The sequence below is a fragment of the Taudactylus pleione genome, unplaced genomic scaffold (assembly GCF_031769625.1).
Source record: "Taudactylus pleione unplaced genomic scaffold, aTauple2 ptg000707l, whole genome shotgun sequence".
Taxonomy (NCBI): Eukaryota; Metazoa; Chordata; class Amphibia; order Anura; family Myobatrachidae; genus Taudactylus; species Taudactylus pleione.
The window spans coordinates 14767480-14791156 of NW_028285109.1; the positions used below are offsets into that span (position 1 = coordinate 14767480).

General features: G+C 42.5%; 1 protein-coding gene across 1 annotated transcript in view; it reads left to right on the plus strand.

Annotated features, from left to right (window-relative positions):
* RYR3 (ryanodine receptor 3) overlaps window positions 1–23677 on the plus strand; it is a 763398-nt gene that overhangs the window by 425985 nt on the left and 313736 nt on the right. Inside the window, exons 38-39 of the mRNA XM_088456566.1 lie at window positions 1682–1819; window positions 22807–23080. Of these exons, the coding sequence (XP_088312692.1) occupies window positions 1682–1819; window positions 22807–23080 (412 nt within the window). The remainder of the gene's footprint in view (window positions 1–1681; window positions 1820–22806; window positions 23081–23677) is intronic.

A 23677-nucleotide genomic window follows, 5' to 3' on the forward strand; every position in this document is an offset into this window, starting at 1 on the left:
GCAGATGCAGTGATAGTTCTGCAGATATATCGGCCATCTGAAGTTTTGCACAGCCGATGTGTTATGTCTTTGAACAATATTGTTCACAGACACATCGTTCACAGACATATCGGGGATAAACACCCGCTGACGTGCTCACAATTTATCGGTGGTTCTATTGAACGGTCGATATATACAGTGGCGTAACTAGGGCAGGGCGAGTGGGGCACGTGCACTGGGCGCCGTGGGACCGGCGATGCGCGGGGGACGCGCCGCTGGCCACGGTACAGGCCCGTCCTAGTTAGCCAGTGTAGTGCCGACCGCAGTGAGTGCGGTCAGCACTACACATTTACACAGGACCGGCGCTAGGCTCCCATCACCGGTCCTGTGCTGCACAGCCGAGCCCCTTCCCTCCCCCTGAGCGCTTGCCCAATAGCGACAGGAGGAAGGTGGCAGGCGGGCTCATGCTGTGCATAACACACACATCGCCGCCAGCGCTGCCGGCGATGTGTGTGTTAATCAGCAGCCAATGAGAGTCTGACAGACTCTCATTGGCTGCTGCTGCTGCACACATCACCGCCAGCGCTGGCAGCATTGTGTGTGTTAAACAGCAGCCAATGAGAGTCAGACAGACTCTCATTGACTGCTGCAGCGCCCACTGCAAGAGCGAGCTCCCTTCCAGCTCCTGCAGTGGGTAATGGGAGAGACGTCATGACATCTCTCCCATAATGCAGAGCGCGCCAGCCCAGGAGGACTGATGTGCGGACGGCGGCGGGAGCCTGAGCGTGGATTCAGGTGTTTTTCTTTTATTTATTGCTTAATTTCAGTGTGTATTTGTCGGGGGGGGGGGGTACTTATACTGGGGGCACTGCATCGAGGGGGGACCACTACTGGGAGAACTGCTTCGTAGGGGACCATTACTGGGGACTACTACAGGGCGCACTGCATCAAGGGGGACTTCTACTGGGGGCACTATATAAAGGGCACTGTATAGGGGGGACCACTACTGGGGGGGACTACTACTGGGGGTATTGCATCAGGGGGGACCACTACTGGGGCCTGTATAAAGGGAACTAATCGGGGGCTTAATAAGGGGGACCACTACTGGGGTTACTGTATAAGGGGCACTACTGGGGGCCTGCATAAGAGGGACTACTACTGGGGGCATTGTATACTGGGGGTACTGTATAAGGGGTACTACTGGGGGCCTGCATAAGGGGGACCACTACTAAGGGCAATGCACAATGCATAGGGGGGACTGTATAAGGGGCACAGCATTAAGGTGCAAATGGAAAGAAATGGTCCCAGTGACAAGAAAGGGGTGTGTGTCATGTTGACACGCCCCATTTTTCAGTGGCCACGCCCCTTGTGACCATGCCCATTTTTCCACATAGTGGGGGAGAGGGGGGCTCCATTTTAAAATTTACCCTGGCCTCCAAATACCCTAGTTACGCCACTGGATATATCACCCAGTGTGTACCCAGCTTTAGGAGTTCAGTGACAATATTATGGCTGTAGTCTGAATGCTTACATACCGAGTACAGCACACCGTTCTATAGTCTATAGACAAGTGTTCCTAGTGGTAAATGACATTATGTTCTCTCATACAAACACTACATACAGACAGTAAATGATTTTAAAGAAGTATTAATGTTACGTATGTATTACTGGATTGTAATATGTTGTCCTTTTTATGATAAAGGAATTCCACTGGAGGAAGAAGAGGAGGAGGAGGAAGATGCATCATGGACTGGTCGGCTTCGAAAACTAGTGTACAAAATTAAGGGCCGGCCAAAGACTGAAGAACAGGATCCAGCAGAGGAGGAGGAGAAATCTCCTAGTATGTCACAGTAGGAATCAATGGTGTACAATCAAATATTGATCATTAGGAATAAAAAATAGGTGCCAGAAGGGCGGCCACTATAATAAGATATTATGTTTTATGTAAAATAGATTAGCAGCATGAGAGGAAGTGTTTATAGCGTTTTAAGCCCCTTGACATAACATCTCCTGACGCCTGAGGTTATTGGCGAAGTGTCCCTGGATTAGGCAGGTGCAGAAGGCAACCAACACTGGAGGTTAATCCTTTGCAATCTCTGCTAATATCTAAAGGTAAACTAAAATAAAAAGTCATAGGAGCTTATTAGGGTGACAGTAAGCCTTTCCAAACTCAGTGTTTCACAGATCGTGATCAGTAGTCAACTACCAGCACTAATTTTAAGCTCAGCTTGAGGCATTGGATTTCAATAACGCAAGACATTCATTGAAAAAATAACTACTTGTTTATAGCTGTGGAGAAGATGCTGCCACCTGTTGATACCCCTGAAGCATCTGTAAAAGGAGATGATTTGGATGCCTGCTGCTCTACATATGTTTGGCTACATAATTGAAATGCTCAAAATCATTTTTTACTCTAGGGTGTGGGCTGATCTAAGCAACATTCTATTGGATATTAATACTGAGGAGATCTCTGTATGCAGCCATAAATCTTCACTATTACAGACGCCAGCTTTTTAGCATGATGGCCGTGAGGATAAGTTGTCTCCTTTCCATCTCCCCGCACTTACCAACCAGACAGCTTTCTTTGAACTCATCACCTGCACTGATTTCCTGAAATGCCACTGTAATATTATTAGCTTCTTAACTTTACAGCTGAATGGGCAGGAATAATGTGCATTTGCCATTGCCTATAACTATAGTCATATAGACAGGAATATTGCCAAATCCTTGTATGAGGCAATTCGGCTAAGACATTAAATTAAGAGCATTATTATTAATACTTAGACCACTTTCCCCCAACCATCCCCACATTACATTAATAGTATTCAGGTCATACTTGCCAACTCTCCCTCATTGTCAAGGAGACTCCCTGAAACAGTAGCAATCTCCCTGTCTCCCTGAAGGGTCTAGCAATCTCCCTGATTCTACCTTACCCCCATTATGAAGCTGTTATATTTATATATATATATATATATATATATATATTCAAATGGGATAATTAGTATAATTTCCATGCATTGGTTATAAGGCACAATGATTCATATGCATTTTCTGAGAAGTATCAGTGTGATTCATCAACAAATAGATCTTACTAACTGCTTTGGGGCACAATTACATTTGGATGCAAATGTAATTTTCTGGCACACCTCTCAGATGTAAAAAAGGGGGGGGTGGGCTGCACAACCTAATTACAATATTATCAGAGGTGCTACCATGCTGAGACCTGTAGTTCTATTGCAGAAAAAAGGGGGGAAGCTGATGCACACTCTAAGGACTAAGAATAATAAATATAAAAAATATATAATAAACTATCAATTAACATGGTTTTATATAGAGGTTCTTAGTACATGTTTGGCCAAAGATGTTTGCCCACTTACCACATCACAGTGACCTCATCATGTCGGTCCATAACATCCCAAATACTGACACATTATATAAATTTATCTAGGACTTACCTATAATAGTGCCCATTACATGTGTGTACTGCAATGCAAGGACTAATACTAATTAAAATCACCTGGGGCAGGTAGGAGAAGTGCTTACCCAAGAGAAGGGGTCTCACACCTTCAAGTGTACCTTAAATACACATACATGGGAAAAAAAGGGGGGGGGGGCTGGGCTGCACATCCTAATTACAACATTATCAGAGGTGCTACCTCTCAATGTAGCAGTACACACCCACTTTACTGCACGCTCATAGGTGCTGCTTTCACAATCTCCCTGAACTGCTTTTCCAAAAGTAGACAAGTATGATTCAGGTTTAATAAATAGGCCTACTACTCCTTCTGAGTCCTGACATTACACTATTAGTCCTCAGAATAAATAGTCTCTACAATGCATTAACAGTCCCAGCAATATAATTAATTCCCCCACCAACCTCAGTTATATTACATTAATTGTGCTCACATTACATCACACCCCTTCCCACACACATTTCATTAATACCCCTATCCTGGTTTTAAAAGTTAAAATGGGAAATACCAGTAAGGCCTATAGTCAATTCACCTCTATATATGTAGTCAATTCACCCCTTTATACACCGCTGTAGTACTAGAATTACGGATACAGTGTAATCCATTGCCAGTAAACATTCACCCAATATTATAGGAAGCAGAACTGTAGTGACCTGACCTGTAGCTGCAGGTAATTTTCTCCATTAAAGTCATCTAGTGGGAATTGTGAAAGTTTGAAGGAAAGCCTGGCATTTTATTTTATTTTTTTGTAATCATACAGTTTTATTAGGAGATCAATAACATAACGATAGAAAAAAAACAGAAATCAAATCCCCGAAAAAACTTATGGGATAGAATGAATAATAAATAATCTACAAACATAGATAGACATCCAACTCACAAAAAAATAAAACAAATAGCAAACATTTACATTTTTGCCATAATAAAATAAAAATAAGAAGAAAGTCCCACTAAGGGGAAATAAGGCGCGTGTCCACCACTAGATATACAAACGAGAGCACGATTACGACATTGCAATCGTGCTCTCGTCTTTATATCTAGTGTTGTGCCTACACTGAACGTTCAGTCCAGGCACGTCCGGGATCGTCAGGTTGACCAGCATGTACGGGCGATGATAGATGTCGGAAGCGACCAGTGTGCACGCGCATCGCTGGTTGCTTCCGACCAAAACATGCCCGATGCATGCGCGATTTGCAAGCGATTGCACAATAGCGACATTGTTATCGTGCAATCGCTTGCTAAAATCGCCTAATGGATACCCCCCTATAGTCGGGAATGACGAAGAAGAAGAAGCAAATAAAATAAAATAGGGAGTGGAGAGAGGGGGAGAGCGAGCTGGGGGAAAGATAATGAGAGCAAAAGGGAACTTTAGAAATGAGGGAAAAAGACTGAGGAGCTAAGGGAGGAAGAAATAAAAATAGATAGCATTGAATTAGGAAAGGCCAGGAGGGGTCACACCTTGGGTACTGTATCAAGGAGTCCAGATTGCGGCATTTTTTTTTAAATATGTTATCCATTCAGCAGATAATATGATGTTTAAATCAAATGTAATGATCATATATATATATATATTTATTTGGGTTCCATAGGGTCCACAGGAATTACCTTGGGGTATGTGGTTGGAGTGATCCAGGCACCAAATAGTTACAAGCTTATAAGACTTTGACATGTAGTACTTGGATACATATGGTGATAGGCAAAAAAATAAAAAAAGATGATAAGCGTGACAGACCAGACAAAAACAGCACATATTAATTATGGCAAATGACGAGCTGCTCAGTGATAGTCAGGGACTCAAAGCAAAGCATAACACTTATGTAGCACAGTAATGCACAACAAAAGGAAATAATCCAGCACTGTCACTAAGCAGCTTGTTCAAGTGGAGGGTGTCAAGCTCCCAACATACAGATAATATACATAAGCAAGGAAAGAGATGAACAGTGCTAAATAGATCTACTGTAACTGTTATATGTCATAAATCAGAATTGATAATTCATTTGGAAAATGTATACTGTATAGCAATGATGTGCAGACAATTTAGGAATATCAGCATGCAAGATTTATGTAGAATAAAATATACGACTCTGCAAGGCTCAGTTGAATACTCAATAGCTATTTAATGCTTCATATCATAAAAATGGTACAAACTTATAAATCAACTGAATGTTCAATCAGGGTATTCGCAACCACAGTATTGATAATAAAAAGTGAATAAATGATGAATAAATAAGTTTAATGGAGGTTCCAATGATGCAGTAGTTGATGTGAAATGACCCACAACTTCCTCAGTAGCATGATCATAGCAACTTATTCCGCACCGGTACCATCAGCCGATTCCAGTCATATACTCCATCCTAACCACGCCACTTCCAGCGACTCCTGCATGTCATTTGGGACATGATCACCTGGATTAAGGACGGGTAAATACGTAATAGCTGGACATTATCACGCATGGATACATTAAGGCCAGTGACTGATATCATATATTGTTGTTTGCCATCCTTCTAAAATAAGACTTTTTAACAGATTCCAACATCACTTCATTTACTCATCATTTATTCACTTTTTATTGCTATACAGTATACATATTCCAAATGATTTATCATTTCTGATTTATGACATATAACAGATCTATTTAGTGCTATTCATCTCTTTTCTTACTTATGTAGCACAGTAGAATAAAAAGAGGGAAAAAGAACTGAGGTAATTGCGTCACCGAAAAATAAAAGCAGACAAGTTATAACTCACAGGATACACAAATCTTAGATATACTAAAACCCCATACAATATAATAGAAGTGAAGCAGGTACCCGAAGGCACCATTAAGGCCCACGTAGCACAAAACCAGGAGAGAAGTGTGTTTTATTGTGGCGAATAAGAACTAGTCACTGTCACTCTGATGGAAAATATGCATATACTTAACTACTGTATCTTGCCACATCCGTGAGACATTTCAGCTATATGCAATATACTGTAGGTACCATTTGGCTAGAATGTCATAGAGCACTTGCAATTGGCCTTTAAACAGCATAAATCTTACCAGTATCAAAACCAGTAAGGAGAAACACTGTACTTATTGGTTAGAATGTTGGTTGCCTTTGTGCAACCAGCTATAATTAAATGAATGCTGATTTTTCTTATATTTATTTATTTTTAGCCAACCAGCATTCCTGCCATTTACAGCCTGGTTGCGCTTTGTTCTCTTATGCAGCTGTTTTTTAGTGGCCTACATGTGTTACTTTTGTCAGGGGAAATTATGAAAGTGACTGTAGTAGTATTTTTTGTACTTAAGAACCACTGACCTAGACATCCCTTCACTATTCACTAAAGCAGAGCTTGTCAGACGGCTTTATAACTCTCAGTTAAACAGTGAACTGTTAGGGCTGCAACTTCGCAGATCATCTTCTTGTCAATTCAGGACATTGATAAACCATAGATTATATGTACAAAATGGCTATTAAATGTGTAAAAGAAACACTTTTTAAAGCAGGTTGGTGTATACCACCATTGTGATAAACCACTATGTAAACCTGGATTTACAAATTTGAACAGTGCTTAGTATGTTGAAGGATTGCTGTAAGTGTCAGACATGCATGAATCAAATCTGTCAACAGTCTTTCAGAAATGCTAAATATATCTGGTTTCATTCAAGGTCCGTAGTGTGAGAGAGGATGACACTGACATCTAGTGACAGACCCAGGAGTTGCATTATTTTATGGAGATTGATTAGGTGTGATACTTTTTGTAAATTATGTATACAACTACAGTAGGCGGTAATATGAATACTACAACATTTTTCATCATACAAAGCACCAACATTCCCTGCCACAAAGCTAATTAGCATATTGCTGAGTACAGTGCTCAGAACTACTTATTGGTAAGTCTAGTACCAACATCATCAAATAAAGAAAAAGAGTATGTAAATGAACAGAGCGAGAATGCTCTTCATGGCTGAGCAATATTACCATGCAGGCATCCAAGACAGGCACATGGGGGAGAGAAAAGCTACCACATCTTTACAGCCACTTAATGTAATCATTTTTATGCAGTAATTCTTACACATGCTTAAACTATGTGTAATGGAGTATCCACAAACTATTTTTATTCCCCATTTAGGGGCAACCTGATTATTCCTGACCTTTATTAACTAGATTGTCAATTGGTCAATATCTGTGTTCAGCTCCTTTGACTCCTACATATACACTGCTTAACGTGGCTTCCCCCACACTAAGGAGGCATTTCCGACTCCCAGGAGACTAGCAGCCTTGCTATAAAGTATAGCTGGTTGTCATTTTCAACCAAAGTCATTGTGTTTAAAAATATTAATCCATAAGGTCAGGGTTATATTTATTCTTTGGGGGTAAGGTTCTGCTTACATTTCAGGTTTTTGTCATAATTCAGGTTAGTTAATAAGGTTTGCTTTCAGTGGAGGGTTAGGGCTCAGTTCTTTCCAAACACTGAGATAAACCATGATCCGGGATATAAATGACTTTATATAAACATAGTGATATTCTTTGTTAATGCAAGTAGCTGTGTATATGAGCATGGATGAAAGGTAAAATTCTATCTTCTTGGGAGTGCAGGAGTCAAGTTCAAGAGCCTGAATGCAGGGTAATGTGCTGCATGCTGGTGGCCGTGTTGCTTTAACTACATACACAGGACATTTGACACATGCAGGTCCAAGAGAAGCACAGGGCAAGGCACCCTGAGGGCAATTTGGTCACATGCAGTAGGTTGCAGAAAGTGAGCCTGGTATCCCTGCATATCACAGTTGTTTGGAAAACCCTTGACTATCTTGGCTTTTCCATAAACCAGAAGTGGTGCATTGTTGGCTCGCAGCATTCCTAGAAAGTGCATCTGGTATAGCCGCTTGTGACGTGTTTGTACAACATGGTACCTCAGAGAATGCCAGATTAGTTTGATGATAATCTGCACTAGTTTAGCAAGACCAAATTGAATGTAGGCGCCATGCACATCCTTCTCCACCCAAGGGAAGTCTCTTGCTCAACCTACATATTCATGTAGTGGCTCTCAGAGTGTGTGCAGCACAACCAGGTGGAACTTATAGTGCCGTGCACAGCATTCTGCCAGAGGGGGTTTGTCAATGGGTGGTACGCTGCCACATTAAATAGATTTGAAATTTGACACACACACACACACACTAACAAAATATACACTGATGATGATGATGATGACTGGCCATAAATGTGTTGCTAATGTGGAAGCTTACTCGACCAGGATTATCTGGAAATACACAATTTTTTCTCGGATTCTATCTTGAGTAATTTACCAATACACATTTCCCAGCCACCTATCCCGCCAGAGGATGTGGCGAGTGCCATAGAATCTCTGGTGCTTCTTTCTTTCTTTCTTTCTTTCTTTCTTTCTTTCTTTCTTTCTTTCTTTCTTTCTTTCTTTCTTTCTGGGCTGGGCTGGGCTGGGCTGGGCTGGGCTGGGCTAGGTTCTAGGTTTTAGTAATCATGGATATTTCATCATGGACTGCAGGCACCTAGTTTTCTAAAGCGCAGATATCCTCTTTCTGTTTTGATTCTGCACCAGGAAAATGTCTCAGATGAGCTGTGGTGGACCATTCCTCAGGTGAAATGTTAGGCAAAACTGCAGTAAATCATAAAGATGGAGCCCTAGACAATTCGGTCAAGTGCCTCCGTCCAACCGATTATGATATTTGTCTTGTCATAGTAGTACTTTCAGAGCTATATATACAGGATTTACAGAACCAACTTTATTTTCCTTTTATAAAAAGTGATCCTGCTGCCAAGTTGTTTTTTTGTCCAGTCCACCTATTCAGATGATTTTGTGCCCTTCTGGAATATATTGCTCCTTTTCTCACATCCTCTTTGGGGACACTAGTAATCGTTGAGTGTAGAGGGCACAATGCCTAGGCAGCCTGTATCTTTTTCTTCTTTTTTTTTTTAAGTTCTGGTTCAATTGACAAAGGAGTACTGTGAAACATTCCCTCTTTATGTTTTGAGCTATTGGTCGGACTTTGTTTTTCTGTTGTCTTAATTGTTCTGTTCTTTTAGTTCGACCACCGATTAGGCGGCACAGGATTACGTCTGTCTGTTAATTTCAGGGCCCCATGACAAGCCAGGTTGGCAAGAGCAATAGCTTCCTGGACGTTGTGGTATAGAGCCCTAGTTGAGCAGATGCCCTAGGCACAGTTCTAAAATGTTCTAAAGCACAGGTTCTCAAACTCAGTCCCCAGGAACCCAAACAGTGCATGTTTTCCAGGTCTCCCCACAGAATCACAAGTGAAATGATTAGCTTCACCTGTAGATCTATTAAAATGTATCAGTAAATAATGAATACACCGGTGCACCTGCTGGGTGACCTGGAAAACGTGATCTGTGTGGGGTCCTGAGGACCGAGTTTGAGAACCACTGTTCTAAAGTATGGTGCTCTATTTCCAAATTTGTTGGCTTTGGTTAATGTTTTCTTCATCCACAAGGGGAGACTGGAGCTCAAAACAGTGGGGTATAGATCAGGGGTGGGCAATAAGTGGCCCTCTAGCTGCTGTTGTACTACACATCCCAGCATGCCTTGCAACAGTTTTAGCATGGCCAAATAGCAAAACTGTGGCAGGGCATTTTGGGATGTGTAGTTCAACAGCTGGAAAGGGGGGTTATTGCCCACCCGTAGTATAGATGGTGGTTCAATAACTGGCTCCTCCCCCTCTATGCACCATCAGCCCCAGTTTTAGAAACGTGCCTGAGAGAGCCCTTTTTTATTTTATTTATTTATTTTATTTTGAGGACAGGCTTGCTGTGGCAGTGTGCCTGCTACGGGGGTGCCACCGGGAAGTGCACCACCATGGCTACTGCAGCCTGTGTCCGGTGACCCCGAGGAGGCGGCCCAAACGTGGAGTCATCGGACCGGCCACAGCTGACACTGGCTTGTGGCCGGGTTTTCCACGCCGCCCCCTTAGCCCGGAATCCCGGCCGCAGCAGTCGGTAAGTATGACCACCTGAGTAGCAGGAGCAGTGGATGTTATAGCTGGGCTAAGTGACAGTGCGATGCTGCAACAGCTGTCACTATTAGGAGTGGCCGGTCCTCTTAAGTGCTAGGGAGCATTCATTTTGTTATATCCTATTCCTCCTTCTCTATTGCTCTGTCTTCTTAAAATTTTCAGTTCTGTGGCTGTGTCATTGGAGGTTGATCTGTTTCGTGCTGGTCTGTCTATAGCCTGTGTATGTGGGTGTATAATAGCAGCTGAAACAACAGACAAAAGTACTTTTCAAAAGCTGTTTGCTTGTTCTAATTTTAGAAAAAAGTTTGAGCTGGCTCACTCAGAGGGATCCTCCATCAGTGAAACTTGTCAGTCAGAGGGCTTTGTTGTAGCAGGGAAATCTAATCAGAATGTCACGCCCTCCTTGTTAAACAGCCTGACAGGGGTTATGGCTGATTTGACCTCAAAACTGTCCGCTTCTCGTAGAGAACGGGAAGCTGCCAAGAAAGGCCCTAGCACTGCTCACTCTAGCAAACCAGCTTGGGCTCAGGGCTTAACTTGTTGAGCCCTGGATAGTCTGGTCTACTTAATGGGGACTGCATGTAAATCCTCAGAAGCCATGTTAAGTTGGCCTACTAGAAAGAGGAACCTTCCAGACGTCCTGCAGTCCGAGGAGGTGTCGGACACAAATCACTCCTCTCAGGAGGAAGAAGGTGAGATGCTGGAGGATTCTGATATGGAGGTTTTCACACTGAAGAAGAACCCAAAGTGGGTACACAGGGTATTAAAGCTCTTTATTGTGGTGGTATGAGAGGTCCTTCAAGTGTTGGATTCAGAAGTTCCGGAATCACTGGAATCCTCCTTGTTCGGTAAGAAATGAAAGTCCACTGTTACTTTTACTGTTTCACTCCAGCTACATGAGCAGATGGATGCAACTTAGAAACATCCAGATAGGAAGTTTCAGCTTCCACGGCATTTTCTCTCTCTTCGTCCTTTTCTCTTAGATAACAGAAGCAAATGGGAAACTCCTCTGCCTGTGGATTCCTTGGTTTCTCGTCTATCGATGAAGACTACGCTTCCAGTCCCGAATGCTATGGCCTTGAAGGATGGCTCTGAGCAAAAAATTGGAAACTACTCTTAAATCCATCTATACTACTGCTGGTGCATTATTCAGACCGGCCTTGGTCGGCTCCTGGGCAGTAGAAAAGTGGGCTGAACAATTGGCAGAGGCTCTTAAATCTAACACTCCACGAGATGATCTTATTTCTTTTGCCGAACATATTCAGGAATCAGCTGTCTATCTGGATGAGGCCTCCAGAGACATTGGTCAGGTAGGCTCCAGAATCTCTGCTTCAGCAGTGACAGCTCACGCCCTGTGGCTCCATACTTGTCAAGCGGACGCCGAGTCTAAGCACGCTGTAGAAGGCCTTCTGTTTACAGGTGATATACTATTTGGTCCGGAGTTGGACAAGTGGATTTCTCTGGCCACAGGGGGCAAGAGTACCATTTAGCCTTCCTCGGCAGTGACTCCACGTCGTTCATTTAAAGATCCTTCCTTTCGGGCCTCCGCTAGGTTTCACAGCAGACCAAGAGGTGCGTCCTTGGCAATTTGAGGAGGTCGTTCAAGAGGACGCCAGGCCTCAAGTTACTGTCACCCAGACCCCAAGCCAGCAGATAAGCCAGTGGCATGACTGGCTTCTATCCCACCTGGGGTATCTCAAAATGGTTGCCTGCCTTTCGAGGTTCACATACGTTTGGTTCCACTCTTGTTCCAACTCTTGGGTTCGAAATCTTGTGTCCCAGGGTTACAAGATATAGTTTGCTTTTCCTCCTCCAGTTCGGTTTTTCATCGCAGGTCTTCTGGTCAATCCCCTGAAACAACTGGTTCTGCAACAGGCTGCTAGACTCCAAAGTCCTGGTTCAGGTTCCGGCTCCGGCACCCCAAAGGACTCAGGGATTCTACTCCAATATGTTTGTGGTTCCCAAGCTGGATGGGTCAGTCAGGCCCATACTGAATCTCAAATCATTGAATCTCTAGCTATCATTTCACAAAATCAAGGTCGAATCCCTTAATTCTGTCATTGCGGGTTTGGAAGCTGCAGAATAAATTGTGTCCCTGGACAAGAAGGATGCGTATCTACACATCCCAATCAGAAGTGCACACCAGGCTTTTCTACGGTATGCCATCAAGGAGTCTCACTACCAATTTCAAGCCCTACCCTTTGGTCTTCACCACGGTGATGGCGGTGTTGATTGCTCATCTTCAAAACATTGTCCCTTATCTGTACAATCTACTCATCAAGGCGCCGTCGGCAGAAAGACTTCTGGACCAGGTGATGCTTACTAATCAAATCCTCTTCCAGCACGGCTGGATCATCAATTTCCAAAAGTCCCAACTAGTACTGTCTTGGTGTCTTCAGTTCCTGGGGATGATACTGGACACGTCCTTACAAAATGTGTTCCTTCCTCTGGACAAGGCGCAAGCAATTCAGGCAGTGGTCTGCTTGGTTCTCAAGCCAAGGAGGTTGTCAGTACACCTTTGCATTCGCCTTCTAGAGAAGATGACGTCCAGTTCGGATGATTTCATTCCAGACCGTTTCAGTTGGATCTCCTGTCAAAATGGTCGGGGTCACATCTTCAGATGCACCATCTAGTGAGACTGTCTGCACAGGCCCACATTTCTAGTGGTGGGTCGCCGGTTTGGCATCTGTAATTGGATTCTACCAACTACAGACACCAGTCTTTGCGGATGGGGAGCTGTGGTCATGGACAACCAATTCCAGGGGCATTGGTCTAATCAGGAAGTTAGTAGCAGCTCCTCTGCTACTAGGGTTGCCTGTTCAAGTGCAACCCAACAACACAACAGCAGAGGCGTACATTAATCGGCAGGGTGAACCATGTAGTCGCATCTTACAGTGGGCAGAAAGACATGTAGAAGCCATCTCCGCAGTCTTTATCCCAGGGGTGGACAACTGGGAAGCAGATTACCTCAACCGTCAAGACCTTCATCCCGGGGAATAGGCTCTACATCCCGAGATCTTCCTGCAGTTGATCCAAAATTGGGGCCGCAGATAGATCTCATGGCCTCCACGAATGATAGTCATCTGCCTGTTTACTGTTCAAGGACTAGGGACCCAGAGACCGTTGGGGCGGATGCATTGACAATCTCTTGGCCGTACAACCTGGTGTACCTGTTCCCTCCATTTCCACTCCTACCTTGAGTACTCAAATGCATCAAGCACGAGTCCACAAGAGTTATTCTGGTAGCGCCGGACTGGTCCCATTGGGCCTGGTACTCTGATCTCGTTCTGGCAGATGATCCATGGCCACTCCCACTGCTGTCGGATCTTTTTCAGCAATGTCCGTTTGTGTATCCAGATTTACATCGGCAGCGTTTGATGGCATAGCTGTTGAAACCAACATCCTAAGACGCCGTAGTATTCCTACTATGCTCAGAGCTCAGAAGCCGGTTACATCAGTCCATTACCATAGGATTTGGAAATCCTATATGGCCTGGTGTGAGGAGCGTGGTTCTTCCATCTCCTCCTTCTCTTTACCTCGTCTCCTCCTTTTCCTTCAAAGGGGACTAGATTCTAGACTTCGCTTGGGCAGGTTTCGGCCTTATCTGTATTTCTGCAGCATCACTAGGCCCTTCTTCCAGAGGTTCAGACTATTTTTCAAGGGGAGCTTGGAGTCCAGCTTCCCTTTGTTCCACCTACTTCTCCGTGGGATCTCAACCTCGTCCTCTCCTTTCTTCAGTCTGCGGTTTTTGAACATTTAGACAAGGTGGATTTGAAGTTTCTCACCTGGAAGCTGGTCCTTTTGTTGGACCTTGCTTCTGCTAGGTATGTGTCCAAGCTGGGGGTTCTATTTTGTCGGTCTCTCTCTCTTGTTTTTCATGAAGACCAGCTGAACTTCATACTTGCCCTTCCTTTTTGCCGAAAGTTTGTATCGGCTTTCAACAATCAGTCAGCCGATTGTTATTCCGGCACTCCTGAATTCTTTCGGGGCTTCGCACTCCTGGATGTGGTGAGGGCTTTCCATGTCTATGTGGCCCGTACAGTGGACTTATGAAAATCTGATGCTCTTTTCATTCTTTATGATGCAGCCCGGTGGGATTGACCTGCGTCCAAACAGACTTTGGCCAGGCGGATCCGTCTGGCTATTCGGCAGGCTTATGTTGCCAATGCTCGGGCCCCACCTGTATCCATTTCTGTGCATTCTACGCGCTCTATGGGTGCTTCTGCGTCTCAGCTCTGTCATGCTGCTACTTGGACTTCTCTACATACCTTTCTTCATTTTTACAGGTTTGATACCTTTGCAGTTTCTGAGTCTAGTTTTGGCCACAGGGTATTGCAGGTTGTCAGCACTCTCCCTCCTGGGAGGTAAGCTTTGGGATGTCCCCACTGTCTTCAGCTCCAGTGTCCCCTAGTGGATGAAGGAGAAAACGGGATTTTGGTACTTACCTATACATCCATTACACCGATTCCATAGGGGACACTGGACACCCGTCCAGAGCTGCTTTACATTTTTTCCCATTGGTATATTCTATCCAATAGATCAAATGTGTACAATCTCACAAGCGCTCTCCAATTAACACAGTTACATATATGGTTGACACCACAGTGTAAGAACACATCAATCAAATAATTGATTAAATCACCCTTAATTCAGCAGGTACTGGTAAGTCCATTCATATATAGATGGATGTCCACAGGGTTCCCTTTGAGAAAAGATTCCAGACCTCTATGCAGGGGATAACTGCAATAAAATAATGCCTTTCCAGCCCTTAAATTCTCACATCAGGCATGGAAAGGCACATAAGAAAGAAAGATATAGTGTAGATTCCTTTTAAAATGAACACCTTTAATTACAAGTTGCACTTACAATAGTGAAGTGGTAAATAGGCACATAACAACATCCCATATGCAGGCAGCATCAGCAAACAGATGGATAACGTCCCATGTCCCAGTTCACACAAGGGAAAGGTGAGCCTGAAATCCGGATAGTCCGGTCCACCCAAAAAACGGGAGGCGATGCACGCGCTGCTCAGGGTCCAAAAAAGAGGTGAGCCACACCTAACGCGTTTCGGACACAGTTGTCCTTCGTCAGAAGTGTAATTCGCTCATCCGAATGGGGCTTTATATACCTTGTGTAATCCAAGCTATCAGCTGTTGTGACTTGCCACGCTGTCTCCGGCTCAACCGGAAGCCGGAAATTGGATGCGCTCCACCGCACCCGGAAGTTCCATAATGCGTTCCACGTGCAATCCTTTATACAGTCACATGATACCTGGTACCAGGATGTATTCCATAGTACCTGGAGCTTCCGTAGTGCTTTCCGCGCCCAGTCTTTCATATAGTCACATGCTTTTATCCTGAATTTAAAACTTTATTTGAAACCTTTTAATAAAGGGTCCAAAACTTAACTTTATTAATGAAGTGCTTCCACATGATCCATAAAACCCCAAAGAAAAGAAAATAGAAATAAATAATTACAAAATAACAAATATACGAATATAGCAGCATCAAGACAAAAATATTAAAATAATCATACCCATAAACCTTAATAAATAGAGAGTCCAACCAGATAGCAGCAAAGATGATACCTATAAACCATAATGTTTGCAGAACCCAAGTGGATAGAGTAAATTTTAGGTGAGGAAACATTTAATTTCGAACTCACCATTGAGCCCCTTAGGAACAAGTGTCCCCAATTGGTGAATCCACCTCATCTCCGTTTGAGAAAGTCTTTTCTCAATATCACGTGTTCTCCACTTGGGTAGTATCTGCTGGATCCCTAGGAAAGTTTTAATGCATTTCTCTTTCCCTGCATGATATCTTTTAAAATGAGCCGATACAGTATGTGTATCAAGGCCCTTGCGGATGTTATATATATGCTCCGCCAGTCTAACCTTTAAACTTCTACTGGTTTTACCCACATAGATAAGATCACACTCGCAGACCAGAATATAAATAACATTTCTGGAATTGCAAGTAATGAATTCCCTAATTGGATAGTTTTTTCCTTTCACCTCAAAATCCATCTTTTTTCGATCTTTTGACTTCACAGTTCTACACATTAAGCAGTCTCCACAGCGATGGAACCCTTGGGACCTAATACTTTGTCTCACTTCATTGTCCAAACTGCTTCTCACCAGTTGATTTCTAAGTGCTGGGGCTCTTCTATAGATAAATAGTGGTTTTTCTGGTATAACTGTACCTATGATGGAATTTTGAAGCAAAAGCTTCCAATTAGCTCTAAAAAAAATTTCAATCTCTTTAAAAGAGGTGTTGAACTGTGTAATAAAAGCCCATTGTGACTTATCATTTAAATCCAGATTTTTCTCTTTAATCTTAAGTAAATCTTTCCGTTCAATCTTATTTATCCTTTCTCTTGCTTTTGATAGAACATGGTTAGAGTATCCTTTAACTCGGAAACGATTAATCGTTTCGTTCAATTGTTGATCACAAATTTCTTTGCTGGTGCAATTCCTTTTAATCCGCACAAACTGGCTGAATGGAATACCATCCAGCCAGTTTGCATGATGATGGCTCTTTCTGTGTAAAAAACTATTCGAATCTGTCACTTTTCTAAAAGTTTTTGTGTTGACCTCACCATCCTTAACATAGATCATAAGAGTTTGTTCGCAAGTTAACGGTAAAACGTTTCTTTTTGAACAAAGAGAATGATTCAGATATACCAGTTGAAAGATCTATGAATATAACTAATTTTAAACCTCCATCTACATTCTACCCAACTCATTTGAAGGGTAGTAATATTGATTGTTTTAATAGGATAGTCTGTCAGGAAGTAGAGAAGATTATACAAAAAAGTAATTCGAATAGAAAATTAAATTTAAAGAAAAAAGAATTTGAAGCTCTACGATCTCTGAAAGGAGATAAAGATCTTGTCATTAAGCCTGCGGATAAGGGTGGAGGGGTGGTCCTTATGAAGAAAGAGAATTACATAAATGAGATATACAAACAGCTAAACGATGGAATCACTTATAAAAAACTAAAAAGTGATCCAACAATAAAAATTGGCCTAGCCCTATTGGAATTGACTAGGAATGCTTTAGAGAAGGGGGTCATTTCAAAGAAAGAATGTGATTTTTTGAATATACTAAATCCATCTATTCCTACTATATATATTCTCCCAAAAATTCACAAGGACCCCCTCCACCCTCCAGGCCGTCCAATTATATCTGGATGTAATAGTTTGACTAGTAACCTATCAGCAATGATAGACTTTTATCTCCAACCCCTTGTACAAATCACAAAAGCCTACTTAAAAGATACAGGTGATATGATACGTAAAATTTCGGAATATACCTGGAAGGAAGGCAATTTTTTATGTACAGCCGATGTGAGTACTTTATATACCATCATCGAATTGGATAGAGGGATAGAGGCAGTATCCTATTTTTTAGATAAAAGTGAATTGGGTCATTTGACGAAAGAGTTTATCATTGAAGGGATTACATTTATTCTATTGAACAATTATTTTTATTTTGACGGATGTTTTTATCTGCAACGGGTGGGCACTGCCATGGGCACTAGGTTCGCCCCCAGTTATGCAAATTTGTTCATGGCGTACTGGGAAGATCACCACATCTGGATTGGTGGTGGTCTAGTGGCGAACCTAGTGTCCTGGCAGCGTTTTATAGATGACATCTGTTTTATTTGGCGAGGTAGTGAAGAGGACCTTTTACATTTTTGCAGTGGTTTGAACACAAATAATTGTTCAATTAAATTCACGTTCCATTGTAGTCAGGTAGAAGTATCATTTCTAGATCTTATGATCTATGTTAAGGATGGTGAGGTCAACACAAAAACTTTTAGAAAAGTGACAGATTCGAATAGTTTTTTACACAGAAAGAGCCATCATCATGCAAACTGGCTGGATGGTATTCCATTCAGCCAGTTTGTGCAGATTAAAAGGAATTGCACCAGCAAAGAAATTTGTGATCAACAATTGAACGAAACGATTAATCGTTTCCGAGTTAAAGGATACTCTAACCATGTTCTATCAAAAGCAAGAGAAAGGATAGATAAGATTGAACGCAAAGATTTACTTAAGATTAAAGAGAAAAATCAGGATTTAAATGATAAGTCACAATGGGCTTTTATTACACAGTTCAACACCTCTTTTAAAGAGATTGAAATTTTTTTTAGAGCTAATTGGAAGCTTTTGCTTCAAGATTCCATCATAGGTACAGTTATACCAGAAAAACCACTATTTATCTATAGAAGAGCCCCAGCACTTAGAGATCAACTGGTGAGAAGCAGTTTGGACAATGAAGTGAGACAAAGTATTAGGTCCCAAGGGTTCCATCGCTGTGGAGACTGCTTAATGTGTAGAACTGTGAAGTCAAAAGATCGAAAAAAGATGGATTTTGAGGTGAAAGGAAAAAACTATCCAATTAGGGAATTCATTACTTGCAATTCCAGAAATGTTATTTATATTCTGGTCTGCGAGTGTGATCTTATCTATGTGGGTAAAACCAGTAGAAGTTTAAAGGTTAGACTGGCGGAGCATATATATAACATCCGCAAGGGCCTTGATACACATACTGTATCGGCTCATTTTAAAAGATATCATGCAGGGAAAGAGAAATGCATTAAAACTTTCCTAGGGATCCAGCAGATACTACCCAAGTGGAGAACACGTGATATTGAGAAAAGACTTTCTCAAACGGAGATGAGGTGGATTCACCAATTGGGGACACTTGTACCTAAGGGGCTCAATGGTGAGTTCGAAATTAAATGTTTCCTCACCTAAAATTTACTCTATCCACTTGGGTTCTGCAAACATTATGGTTTATAGGTATCATCTTTGCTGCTATCTGGTTGGACTCTCTATTTATTAAGGTTTATGGGTATGATTATTTTAATATTTTTGTCTTGATGCTGCTATATTCGTATATTTGTTATTTTGTAATTATTTATTTCTATTTTTTTTTCTTTGGGGTTTTATGGATCATGTGGAAGCACTTCATTAATAAAGTTAAGTTTTGGACCCTTTATTAAAAGGTTTCAAATAAAGTTTTAAATTCAGGATAAAAGCATGTGACTATATGAAAGACTGGGCGTGGAACGCACTACGGAAGCTCCAGGTACTATAGAATACATCCTGGTACCAGGTATCATGTGACTGTATAAAGGATTGCACGTGGAACGCATTATGGAACTTCCGGGTGCGGTGGAGTGCATCCAATTTCCGGCTTCCGGTTGAGCCGGAGACAGCGTGGCAAGTCACAACAGCTGATAGCTTGGATTACACAAGGTATATAAAGCCCCATTCGGATGAGCCAAATTACACTTCTGACGAAGGACAACTGTGTCCGAAACGCGTTAGGTGTGGCTCACCTCTTTTTTGGACCCTGAGCAGCGCGTGCATCGCCTCCCGTTTTTTGGGTGGACCTGACTATCCGGATTTCAGGCTCACCTTTCCCTTGTGTGAACTGGGACATGGGACGTTATCCATCTGTTTGCTGATGCTGCCTGCATATGGGATGTTGTTATGTGCCTATTTACCACTTCACTATTGTAAGTGCAACTTGTAATTAAAGGTGTTCATTTTAAAAGGAATCTACACTATATCTTTCTTTCTTATGTGCCTTTCCATGCCTGATGTGAGAATTTAAGGGCTGGAAAGGCATTATTTTATTGCAGTTATCCCCTGCATAGAGGTCTGGAACCTTTTCTCAAAGGGAACCCTGTGGACATCCATCTATATATGAATGGACTTACCAGTACCTGCTGAATTAAGGGTGATTTAATCAATTATTTGATTGATGTGTTCTTACACTGTGGTGTCAACCATATATGTAACTGTGTTAATTGGAGAGCGCTTGTGAGATTGTACACGTTTGATCTATTGCTTTCTATGTTTTGAGTATTTCCTGGGTGTATACTCATTTGTACCATTCCAGCTGCACTCCAATTTTTATTGCGCACTCTCTCAAACAATTTTTTTCTATATTCTATCCAGTTATGTTGCAGTTTTATATGTTGTTGTTTGTTAGGTGTGACGGCCTGCGTTACCTGCAGGGTGTTGTTCTCCTTCTCCTTTTTCTTTCTGTCTGTTCTCCGTCTCCTCTCAGGCTCAGTTTCTTAACTGGGGCTAATGGGGCATAGAGAGGGAGGAGCCAGTCACACTTTTAGATTATTTCAAGTGCCAGGCTCTACTCAACCACCGTCTATACCCCACTGTCTTGAGCTCTAGTGTCTCATGTGGAATCGGAGAAATGGATTTACCGGTAAGTACCAAAATCCAGTTTTTTGTCTTGCACAGTGTCTTGCTGAATGTACCCTACCCTTGAGACAACATTGGGACGTCTCCAACATTAGACAGGAACAAATGAAACAAATTACCCCAGCACACTGCAATGTGCCAGCAAAAGAGACTTGCATCCTACATTATAATAAAATGCAGAGAACCCTTGTCACATACATTTGCAAATATATGGTAAGCCACCAGCCACATCAAGGTGTCTCTGCTCTACTGGTCCTATACTACATAATAATATCACCATTTTGTGTCATATCGTATTAATGTATTTCTAAATTAAAAGTCACTCACATGGAGGCACCCTAGGATCCTGCAATATGGCACTACAAGAATCAGCATACCCTCCAGCTACTGATCCCATACATGCAGGGGCGTATTAAGAGAGGAGGGGGCCCGTGTGCATCTCCCATCCAGGGCCCCCTCCTCTCTCCCCGGCGGCCGCAGCATCAGTAGACTCTGGGCCCAGAGTCTACTGCACATGCGCAGGTCACCGAGAAAATGGCGCAGCTGCCATTTTCCCCGGCGTTGCATGCGCAAAGCACTAGAAAAATGGCTGCCGCGTCGAATTTCTGATGTTTTGTGCAGGGCTGAGACACCCGACGCAGGACCTCAGAGAGGTTAGTATTAGATAATATGGATGCAGGGTGTGCGGTGCGGGCCCCCACTGGACACAGGGGCCCGTGCACCCATTATAGATACGCCTCTTCATACATTCCTCTCAGAACAGTAATACACATGATGGAAGTTGTTCAATCCATTTATTGTCCCATCCAGGTTTCATCAAGACTAGCAAAAAAAACAATAGAAATTCCCCCAACACACTGTAGTGGGCCAGCAGAAGAAACTTGCTGGCCTGTTGCCGTGTGCTGGGAGAATTTGTTTACATTTTTCTTGTCTAGAGTAACCCCTCCCTTATACGTACTCTACCTGTGATGGGATAATAAATTGATGGAGCAACTTCCATTCTATGTAATATGTCTCCAACATAAGTAGTGTCACCCAAAGAGGATGTAAAATAGGATTTTTGTACTTACCTTTAAATCAATTACTCTCAATCTATTTGGGGGCCACCCTTTATGGGTTTGTGGTTACTGTATATGTTATAGTCTGATTCTTTATTTTAGTCTTATCCTGAGGGCTTTATTAGGGAATGGGATTGAAATGCTGGCGGCTGTTTAACCACCAGTTCAAATCCCGACAGCGGCTGCCCGACCGGATGAAAATCATGCGTCGTCCTGGATTCCAGAGTCGGGATTATGATAGGCGTCGGTATTTCGATGCCTATCATAAATACCTAGCCGGCATTCTGCTGTCGGGATTGTGAGCCGCCAGTCACATAACTACATCCCCTTTATTAGAAAAGAACTAAGGAGCTATTGGAAGGGAAGGAGTGTGGGTGGGTGGGTGGGGTGAAATGGATTTTATAGAGGGGAATCTACATTATAAACAAGTTGTAGCAGTTTGAGTGCCAAATCTTGCACTGGGTCCCAATGTTAGTAGTATCCCCCAAATGGATTTAGAGAATAGTATTTAACTGTAAGCACAAAAATCCTATTTTGTCCCATAGATAGGAGAATTCTCTCCTATTTGTGGTCCCTCAAGGATTGCAGCTATATATAAAGCCCATGATTGATTAATTTTACGAACATGGTGTTCTTTGAGAGTCCCTTTGACAAGCTGTTTGATTGCCTTCTAAAGAGTTATTCTTTTATCTGTGGTTCAGCGTCTAAGCCAGCCTTTGCATTTGCTTTTGTGACCAAAACAGCTTTCACTTGGGTAGAAAGCTACTTACTAAGCACAGTGCGAGACCTGTTATCCCAGCCTCCTTCCTTACCATCATTGTCTGATGTGTGTGCTGGGCTTTAGTTCATATATTGTGGGAGATCAGCTTTATTAATTCACCACTTATACAACTGTGCTTTAATCCTCTTAGGAATTGGCACTCTTGTAATTTTTTCATTATATTACATTTCATCTCATATATGGGTATTTTTGTAAAATGGCTATTTTCTTATTTCTGCATTGTACAGTATATATAACAATAGTCTTACCTATTTTAGAACCTCCTTTTCCCCTTTCACTTCTCTCCAGCGACACTGAAAGAGCTCATTTCACAAACTATGGTACGGTGGGCTCAAGAGGACCACATTCAAGACCCTGAGCTAGTGCGTATAATGTTCAGCCTTCTGCGTCGGCAATATGACAGTATTGGAGAGCTACTGCGGGCTATGCGGAAAACCTATACGATCAGTGCTGCCTCTGTGGATGATACCATTAACCTTTTGGCCTCATTGGGACAGATACGATCCCTACTTAGTGTACGGATGGGCAAGGAAGAGGAGATGCTCATGATTGATGGTTTGGGGTATGTTATCCTAGTTCTTTTATCAATTTTTAAGGGTTTGTCCATTTAAAGAGGGTTATCTGCCTTAAGTTGACTTTATCTTGGCTTGTACATGCATGTATTTAATGTTTTCTTCCATGCTTTCTGCCTTGTAATTTTATGAGCTCAGCTGATCCCTCTGCATTGGATTACATTGTATATAGAGAGCAGATTTGTGTTACATCCCATGGCAATGAAAACGGTAAACTCTCCCTGTTCCTATAAAGGCAAGGTTAAAAAGATAGAACTTTATGTATAGTAACATTAGCATGAGGGCACGTACATACAAACTAAGTATTCGTCTGCAGGTAGAAGCCCCATTTATTTTTGATGTTGAGCAGCCCCCTCCTCTCTTTCACAAAAGCTTAGTTTACTATAAGAACTAGCGCTGACTTCTACAGCAGGTTACACTTGTCTTTCATCCTGGCTGTTATGCTGTGTACACACTTAACGATGTGTACCCAGCAGGATGTCATCTGCGGAAGGTCCCGACATCGACAACTGCATACACACTTGCCAATGCTGTCAGCGACGGAACATCTCTGACGATATAGGGTGATGTCGCTGAGCATCGTCACA